The sequence below is a fragment of the Aedes albopictus genome, chromosome 3 (assembly GCF_035046485.1).
Source record: "Aedes albopictus strain Foshan chromosome 3, AalbF5, whole genome shotgun sequence".
NCBI lineage: Eukaryota > Metazoa > Arthropoda > Insecta > Diptera > Culicidae > Aedes > Aedes albopictus.
Genome location: NC_085138.1, coordinates 149,614,897 through 149,624,452, shown reverse-complemented (window position 1 = coordinate 149,624,452; position 9,556 = coordinate 149,614,897). Strand labels below are relative to the sequence as shown.

The 9,556-nt window shown below is 44.5% G+C and overlaps 2 protein-coding genes across 2 annotated transcripts; both read left to right on the top strand.

Moving 5' to 3' along the window:
• The first annotated feature begins 1,449 nt into the window (after positions 1 to 1,449).
• LOC134291497 (uncharacterized) lies at positions 1,450 to 3,864 on the top strand. The gene is made up of 2 exons (XM_062859290.1): positions 1,450 to 1,654; positions 2,573 to 3,864. The coding sequence occupies exon 2, from the start codon at positions 2,580 to 2,582 to the stop codon at positions 3,786 to 3,788; it is 1,209 nt and encodes a 402-aa protein (XP_062715274.1). The 5' UTR covers positions 1,450 to 1,654; positions 2,573 to 2,579; the 3' UTR covers positions 3,789 to 3,864.
• A 1,721-nt stretch (positions 3,865 to 5,585) lies between these two features.
• LOC115266131 (uncharacterized protein K02A2.6-like) lies at positions 5,586 to 8,445 on the top strand. Its single transcript, XM_062857532.1, has 3 exons — positions 5,586 to 7,249; positions 7,322 to 8,000; positions 8,389 to 8,445. The coding sequence occupies exons 1-3, from the start codon at positions 5,586 to 5,588 to the stop codon at positions 8,443 to 8,445; spliced, it is 2,400 nt and encodes a 799-aa protein (XP_062713516.1).
• The last annotated feature ends 1,111 nt before the right edge of the window (positions 8,446 to 9,556 follow it).

The following is a 9,556-nucleotide window of genomic DNA, read 5'->3' as shown; positions in this document are numbered from 1 at the left end:
GTTTCCGACATCAGGACTCACCAGCAGGACTCTAAGGACGAATCCTGTATGATGGTCATGTCCTGAATTTGTTTTGGGAAGGAGCCATATGACCCGAAATTACGACAAATATGATTTCTATAGAAAATGTCGATTTTTGATCCTGGAAGCTCAGAGTTACAGATCCGTGGCATAAGTTTCCGACATCAGCACTCACCAGCAGGACTCTAAGGACGAATCCTGTATGATGGTCATGTCCTAAATTTGTTTTGGGAAGGAGCCATATGAGCCGAACTATTAACAAATATGATTTCTATAAATAATGACGAGTTTTGATCCCGGAAGCTCAAAGTTACAGATCCGTGGCATAAGTTTCCGACATCAGGACTCACCAGCAGGACTTTAAGGACGAATCCTGTATGATGGTCATGTCCTGAATTTGTTTTGGGAAGGAGCCATATGAGCCGAAACAACGATAAATATGATTTCTATAAAAAATGACGAGTTTTGATCCCGGAAGCTCAGATTTACAGATCCGTGGCATAAGTTTCCGACATCAGGACTCACCAGCAGGACTCTAAGGACGAATCCTGTATGATGGTCATGTCCTGAATTTGTTTTGGGAAGGAGCCATATGAGCCGAAATTACGACAAATATTATTTCTATAGAAAATGTCGATTTATGATCCCGGAAGCTCAAAGTTACAGATCCGTGGCATAAGTTTCCGACATCAGGACTCACCAGCAGGACTTTAAGGACGAATCCTGTATGATGGTCATGTCCTGAATTTGTTTTGGGAAGGAGCCATATGAACCGAATGTACGACAAATATGATTTCTAAAGAAAATAACGATTTTTGATCCTGGAAGCTCAGAGTTACAGATCCGTGGCATAAGTTTCCGACATCAGCACTCACCAGCAGGACTCTAAGGACGAATCCTGTATGATGGTCATGTCCTGAATTTGTTTTGGGAAGGAGCCATATGACCCGAAATTACGACAAATATGATTTCTATAGAAAATGTCGATTTATGATCCTGGAAGCTCAGAGTTACAGATCCGTGGCATAAGTTTCCGACATCAGGACTCACCAGCAGGACTCTAAGGACGAATCCTGTATGATGGTCATGTCCTGAATTTGTTTTGGGAAGGAGCCATATGACCCGAAATTACGACAAATATGATTTCTATAGAAAATGTCGATTTTTGATCCCGGAAGCTCAGAGTTACAGATCCGTGGCATAAGTTTCCGACATCAGTGTGAATACCGGGCAACTCACTGGAACAATCCGTTCCCAGCCATCTTAGCAAACTGCAGTAGAATCACTTGGCATTGTGGAGTGCACCTTAACCGACATCGTACTATATTCTTATCCCTCGCTCATCCACCATGTGACACACATACACTCTCACCCATCACCGAGCTGCTGGCGCCTCAGCCAGCAACTACATCCCTCTGAGGGTCCACGCCAGTTCACCTTTCTCCTCCGACCAAGCAGGCCATCTTGAATTCCACAGTGGCGATCCTCGCCATGATTTTCTTCATCCGTTCACAATTGTTGAAATTTAATTGAAGCCAGTGGAAAGTGATAGACTTTGTCCGCGAGTAATAAAATCGATAAAGTGAAAGTGGTAGCAGTTCTTCCCTCGTCCCGTCGTCCGGATTTATTCGAGGTAAGCCATCGTGCGTTTTTTTGTTCCTCTGGTTCATAAAAAAAGAATCAGAGCGGTCTTTTAGTTCCGGTAGTGCTCAAAGTGGGGGTGATCCAGGACGGACACTCCGTCTTCCGAAAGTTAGTGGCGTTGCGAGACGAACGCGAAAAAAAAAAGAAGCATGGCGTGGTGGGTCACGAATTAGAAATTAATTAGGAAAGTTCCAATACGGCCATTTTGAATTTTTCCCCAGCGTTTCGAGACGAACCGTGAGTCGAATGCGTCAGAGAAAAAAAAGAAGGTGAAAGGTGGATGGAAAAAAACTGGAATGCTACTTTTTTTCACAATTTAAAAAAAAAAAGGAATAAACGGCAACTTCTTTCAAGCGTTACGAGACGAACGTGAAAACAAGCAAGGCGTGGTGGGTCATACGCTGGAAATGATTAAAGAACCTCGAGAAACAAAACGGCCATTTTGCATTCCCTCCAAGCGTTGCGAGACGAACGCATTGTAAAAAAAAAGTGAATACCTTGCTGGAATGTTCTGTTTCGTTTGTGTTTGGCTCTTAATTTGCAATAAAAAGCAGTGCAGATACACAGAGCCAGAGTTGGATATAGCTTCTTTTTAGGTTAAGTAGTGCGATAAATCTGAATGGGTAGTTTTTGTTTGGATATGGTAAGTTTTCCTTACCCAACGCACTGTTTTGACAACATTCCATTTCGTGAAGTAGAGCGTAAAAAAAAAAGGAAAAGTTGGATGCTATCACCCCCGTTGTTGTTATCGTGATCCACGTAAGACTTTGAATAATATCCAATAGTACCTTATTGTTTTTTCTCTTGGAATAAAAGTTTTCATTAGAAATTTAGTGAATTGCACATTTTTAATCAGAACAACCGTTTCGAAGAACACTAACAGCCCTGTTTTAACTTCCTGTCCTAGGGGAAGAATGGAACCGGAGCCCGGCAAGTACGGAATGGAACCGGAACCCGGCAAATACGTGCGAATCATGCACGCAAGCGACGAGGAGGACAACACTGAAATTGAACAGCTCCCGAGCGAAAGCGATAGCTACTCAGAGCACGACTCGGAACCTGAAGAAGCGGTTGATCCACAAATGCTTGAGGAAACGACTGTCTCTCCGCCCTTGCCACCGCCACCCAGTAGTACGGACAGGATAGCAGTGGTGGAGAAAGCCATTGTCGACTTGGCTCAACTGCTCCTGGAAAAGCCTTGGGAGAAAAAAGAAGCCACAAAACCGCCGACCGAAGAATCAGCCGCAACATGGGGAGGACTTGACGGCAGCTCTACGCCAGCGGAACCAGCGTCCGCGATTCGGCTGGACAATATCCCTTCATTCCCGAAGGAAATCCCTGCGGGTGGAATGTGGGAAGCATTCGACCACTTTATTGAAAAGTTCGAGATTGCCATTACATTAAACAGTATTACTGATCCAACACGCCAAGCCAAACTCCTGTACCTTGCCATCGGAGATGATTTACAGACGATAGTGCGCGCCGCAGGACTCCGGCCGAGCCTTGACGTACCGGACTGTTATCGGAAGATGGTCAACAACATTTCGGAATATTTCCACGGCATGACGGATACGGCCGCGGAGCACGAAGCTTTCACCAAGATGAAGCAGGAGAGCGGTGAATCAACCATGGCCTTTCATGCGCGTTTGATGGCGAAAGTTCAATTGTGCCGGTACAGCCCTGCGGATCAAGTTCGTTTCGTACGAACCCAGTTATTCAACGGCATGATTGATCAAGAACTGGCCAACCAAGGGAGAACATTTGGATACGACGCAGCGTATATCGTTCAGGCGGCAGCAAGGAAAGAGGCTTTTGGAAAAGGAACTACCAGCCTACCGGAAGGCGCCATACAGGCCGTAGGACGTACAGAAACCCCCCATCATGGAAACCAACGTTCGTATCCCTCAAACTTTCGCGCAAGAAATTTCGATGGAAACAACAATCAACTCACCCACGCCGACAACCAGCAGCGAGCAGCCCCATTTCGTCGCCAGGGAAACCAACAACCCCGCCGATATGGTAATGGACAAACTCCCCTCAAGGGACTTTCCGTTTGGGCAAACGTGGAAGATGTTCACGATGTGATCGACCAGCCCATAGAGGACAAGCGTGCCCGGCATTGAACCAAGACTGCCACAAATGCGGGCGTCGTGGTCACTTCGCCGCAACGTGTCGGCTACGGGAGGCCAACGTGACCAAACAGGAACATTTGAAGACAGAGGACGAGGATACTCAGGTATGAGCCTTTATTTTAACGTATATTGTTTTTGACAACGTGTGTCGACACACATATGCATTTTAAGGTCACGTGAACTGAATTCCAAAATAAGTGACCGAAGATAAACTTTATTTCTCTTGACACAGCGACATTTATTGAAACATTTTCAGTCCATTCATACTGATTGAATAAATAACATGTATGTTACAAAAAACCTGTTTTTATTAATCATTGCTTAAGTAGTTTCAAATGCATATGTATTGAATTTTAGGAGCTGGTATTCTTAGGTTTTATCTAAGTTACCAATTTGGTTGAGCTTAAACGCATATAATCTGCTGCTTATAAGCAGATATATCTCCCTCTTTCCAATGAAAGCACAGGTAATTCTTCGATCCTCAGCGAATATGACACATTTTTAAATTAAGCGTTTCAAAGTACAATTAACAAGATAACTTTACTGTTGCCCTACTCTAAAACTGGTTTTGATTGATTTAAATAAACTTGGCTTATGCACTTTTTATAGAAACACTTTCTGACATCAGAAAATCCATCGATATTGTGGAAAAAAGGATTAGGCCAATTTTTATCATACCTTTTTATGGTTTCATTAGTACTACCAGCCGGGCGATGGTAGCGAATGGTTTTTAAGATAAATTCGCAGATTATAAACGAGCCACGGCGCCTAACTGCGACTTAAACATTAAACCGATATTTCTGGGACTTCGTGATCACAAAATTAGTCTATGACTACTTAATCGTTACTTGATATGCCACCACTTGTATTGTACCTACGGAAAAGTATGGTACGGTGACTACCACGACACCCACTCTACCCCATAGACGTTCTGACAAGTATCCCATTTACAAGGCACCCCTGGCATAAGTATGACGTAACCAGCCAATCACATCATGCCAGTTAGATAATATCGTTAAGACATGCGAACTTCATCCAAAACGCTTTCTTCAAAGTTGGAATTGTTTCAACATCGTTATATACCCTTCGATGAACCCTTGACAACTACTCTTGCGTCGGCGTAATCTACTAATCACTAAATATGCACGGTTACGTCAAGTAATCAAAATAAATAACGCTCTGACTTGATTCCATCCACAGTGCGTTAACACACTTTCCATGGCAGATGTACTCATACACTGCAGGCTGGGTACGTCCAGCCCTATAGAATTCCTCATCGACTCGGGTGCGGACGCGAACATAATTGGAGGGCAAGACTGGAACCAACTTCAACGGGAGTATAAGGCAGGCTCAATTACAATCGACGTGACCAACAAGCCTAATACGCAAGCTTTAAGAGGTTACGCTACAGACGTACCCATGGAAATCGAATGCATATTCTGCGCAGAAATCGTGGTTGTGGAAACCACTAAGCCACCAATTCGCGCAGAATTCATAGTTGTCCCAAACGGTCGTCGCTCGCTCCTTGGACGTGCAACTGCAAGTGACTTAGGGCTCCTGAAGGTTGGACCATTTGTAAACAAATGCGATGTGGGAGAACCGGGCATATTTCCCAAAATGCCTGGTGTCAAAGTAAGATTTAGCGTAGACAGGTCAGTCCCCCCCGAAAGAAACGCTTATTACAACGTCCCTGCTGCCTACAGGGAAGGAGCAAAACGCAGACTTCAAGAAATGGAACAGAGAGGAATAATAGAAAGGGTTAGATCCGCTCCAGAGTGGATAAGCGGCATGTCGGCCGTTCCCAAGGGAAAGGATGACTTTCGCCTTGTTGTGAACATGCGGGCACCGAACAAAGCGATAAAGAGGGAGTATTTTAGGCTTCCATTGATCCAGGAGATGAAAGCCCAACTCCATGGAGCAAAATTTTTTACTAAGCTGGATTTGACGAGCGCCTTTTACCACCTTGAACTGGCAAAAGAATCACGAGATTTAACAACATTTCTTGCTGAAAGTGGTATGTACCGCTTCACAAGATTGATGTTCGGCGTCAACTGTGCCCCCGAAATATTTCAGCGGGAGATGAGCCGTATACTGAAAGACATAAAGAATGTTATCGTCTACATAGATGACATTTTGATTTTCGGTAACAGCATCGAAGACCTCCGCAGAACCGTTGCCCAAGTTCTACAGGCATTGAGAGCCAATAACCTATCATTGAACATTGAGAAATGCGAATTCGACAAGGAACGCATCAACTTCTTGGGACATGAATTGGACGAACAAGGGTTCCATATCGACGAGATGAAAATTAAGCACATCCAAAAATTCCGTGAACCAACAACTGCCTCCGAACTCCGTAGCTTTTTGGGCTTGGCATCCTTCATAAGCCCTTACATAAGAAACTTCGCCGACATCACCAGCCCACTATGGGAAGTCGCAACAACCAAAACATGGACCTGGGGACCAGTTCAATCAACTGCTTTCGAAGTCGTCAAATCAAAAATAGTAAGAAGCACGGTTGCTCTTGGGTACTTCTCTGACAAAGATAGAACTATACTCTACACGGACGCATCCCCAAATGCTCTTGGCGCGGTCCTGGTGCAAGAAGGCAAGGGCAATACCCCACGCATTATAAGCTTTGCTTCCAAGGCCTTGACTGCAACGGAAAAGCGATATGCCCAAAATCAGCGGGAAGCGCTAGGCGCCGTATGGGCCGTCGAATACTTTTCGTATTATCTGTTAGGTCGACACTTCACGCTACGAACCGACGCAAAGGGTGTTGCGTTTATTTTAAACCGTTCTCGAGAAGATTCAAAGAGAGCCCTTACCAGAGCGGACGGCTGGGCTTTAAGGCTTAGCCCATACAGTTATACAGTAGAATACGTGGAGGGTAAGTTCAACATAGCTGATCCGTCATCCCGCCTGTATACTGGAAGCGATGATCCGTTCAACGAGGCACAGAGTCCATGGGAAATAGCAAGAATTGAAGCCGTTGCGACAGGTTTTTTGACAGAAGAGGTCATACGGAACGCAACTGCTGATGACGTTACCCTTCCTCAGGTAATGGAAGCCCTCGAATCCGAAAAATGGACAAGGCAACTGCACCGATACGAATCAGTCGCCAAAGACCTTTACGTCAAGAACGGGATGTTAGTCAAACAAGGATGTGTGGTTATCCCAGAAGCGTTACGCAAGAAAACATTGGAAATCGCGCACAAAGGTCACCCCATGACGGCTAAACTGAAGAGCATTCTCCGAGAGCGCGTTTGGTGGCCAGGAATGCCTAAAGACGCAGAAGAATGGGTAAAATCCTGTGAAGCTTGTGCCACAAACGGAAGACCGGAAAAGGCTATCCCCATGGAGCGTATCTTTGCCCCGAAGACCGTCTGGGAAACCGTTGCCCTGGACTTTAATGGGCCATACGCAAGATTTGGTGGAATCTACATATTGGTGTTAGTAGAAAACAGATCACGATTCGTAATCGCGCGCCCCGTAAGATCAACTAGTTTTGAAAATACTCGCAGGGTGTTGGAAGACATTTTCGATCATGAGGGATTTCCTATCCACATAAGGACCGATAATGGTCCCCCATTTAATGGAGAGGATTTCAGCAAGTACTGCGCAGAACGTGGCATAACGAACGTGTTTTCCACCCCGTTGTTCCCGCAGCAAAACGGCCTGGCAGAAAACTGCATGAAACTTATCAACAAGGCAATGGCTACCGCAGTATCTGTCGGAACTGACTACAACGATGAACTCCAGTCAGCAATCAAAGCCCACAACTCGGCGGCTCATTCAATAACAAAAGTTCCTCCGGAAGAACTAATGTTCGGGCGTAAGATACGGCGATGGCTTCCCCTTCTGAATCCTGGTAAGGTGAACCACGATGACGAAAAGATTAACTCAAGGGACATGAAGGCCAAACTAACCGGAAAGCAATACGAGGACCGACGTCGAGGCGCGAAACGTTCCCAAATCACTCCGGGGGATACTGTTATCATTGAACGGCACTCACGTACGAAAGGGGAAAGTCGATTTGACCCCAGAAAATACACCGTCACGGAACAGAACAAAGGGAACCTGGTGCTTACGGGACCTGATGGCCAACAGCTGAAAAGACATGTCACACAAACTAAACGGGTTCATGAATGGCGTGCTCCGGATCCCACCCACAAAGATCAGGAACTAGCAGTGAAACGCCAAGCAAGGGAAAGAAACGCGCCCGTGTATTTGAAGGATTATATACGTTTAGTGCATGCCGAAGAATCTGCACGATAATCATGTAAATCAGGTAAACTAATATCGTTATTATCCCAGGTGAAACTTCTCAGAATTTAAACTCGTCGTAACTTCTAAAACAAAATTTCAAAGTTCGACAAAAAAGGTATCTTTGTGTAATACTGTATTTTAGCTTCTGCTTTCTAAAAGTTTTTAATGGCAACCCTAGATGGTTTGATTCGTAGGTAAACCTGTGAAGCATAATGTACAAATAGAAGAAAACAGTTTAGTCATAACGGGATTCTGAGATGTTTCATTCCATTTTAATTGCTCTAATATACACGTATATAAATTTGTTCTCTTATGGTTACAGTATTCCTCGAAGGACCACGTACGCTCCGCCAACTCGCCGAACTTGCTACGAACCTAGTTTACTTTCAAAATGCTTTCTTGACAAACATCTATGTTATCAAAGTCCTAGACAAGCCCTATCTCAACAGTAGAAAAAAAATGTTAATTGAAATCAAGAATAGCTCATCGTTTGACTCATTAAATACAGAACACCTCATCTATTTCAAAGAGTATTCCAATCTGTTATCGATCACGCTAACTTTTCTCCGAAATTGACCACTTCTACTATACATTAGGGTACTTTGGGAGTTTGTTTAGAAGACCTGGGTATTTTTTTTGGGCAAGGAGGGGGATGTGGAGTGCACCTTAACCGACATCGTACTATATTCTTATCCCTCGCTCATCCACCATGTGACACACATACACTCTCACCCATCACCGAGCTGCTGGCGCCTCAGCCAGCAACTACATCCCTCTGAGGGTCCACGCCAGTTCACCTTTCTCCTCCGACCAAGCAGGCCATCTTGAATTCCACAGGCATAATACGGAACCTCACGGTGATGGCGTCTTGCTCCGCCAACAGTCCACTCGTCAATGAGGCAGCATCACACTGACGACGACCCCGTCATGGTGCTGGCTGTCACTGATGCTTGCTAGGGGAAATACACGCATGGGAAATGCTACTCAGCTTTGTTCATACCCCACATTCTCCCACTTCTCCGAAAAAAAAAAGTTTTCGACTAGCAGGCTTGTTATTTTTACGCTCAAACCCTCAATTTCGTTCTCTTCATCCTTATGGCACCAATGCAACAAGATACACTTCAAGATACAAGAATTAAGACGAATGGCCTTATTTACTTTTTTGTTTAGTAAACGCACTTTTGTTAATATCGAGTCTATATCATTTGATTGATAACTTGCAATGCTAACCAATCATCTATGGGGTTTTGCCGAGCTCCAATAAAAATAACTACAACACACGCAGTTGGGTGCTGCGTCTTCTCTCCTTCAAGCGCACGTCTCGTTATGTAGCCGGCCCTGTTTTTCTCTCACTCAAATCAATCGTTATTCACGATTGCGAAAATTCGACGCATTCAACGAAAACGAACATATTTTGTAAGAATTATTTGTCAAAAAAAAAAAAAAACAAGAGATTAACGAATTTGAGATTTATCAGACTAAAGATTCCG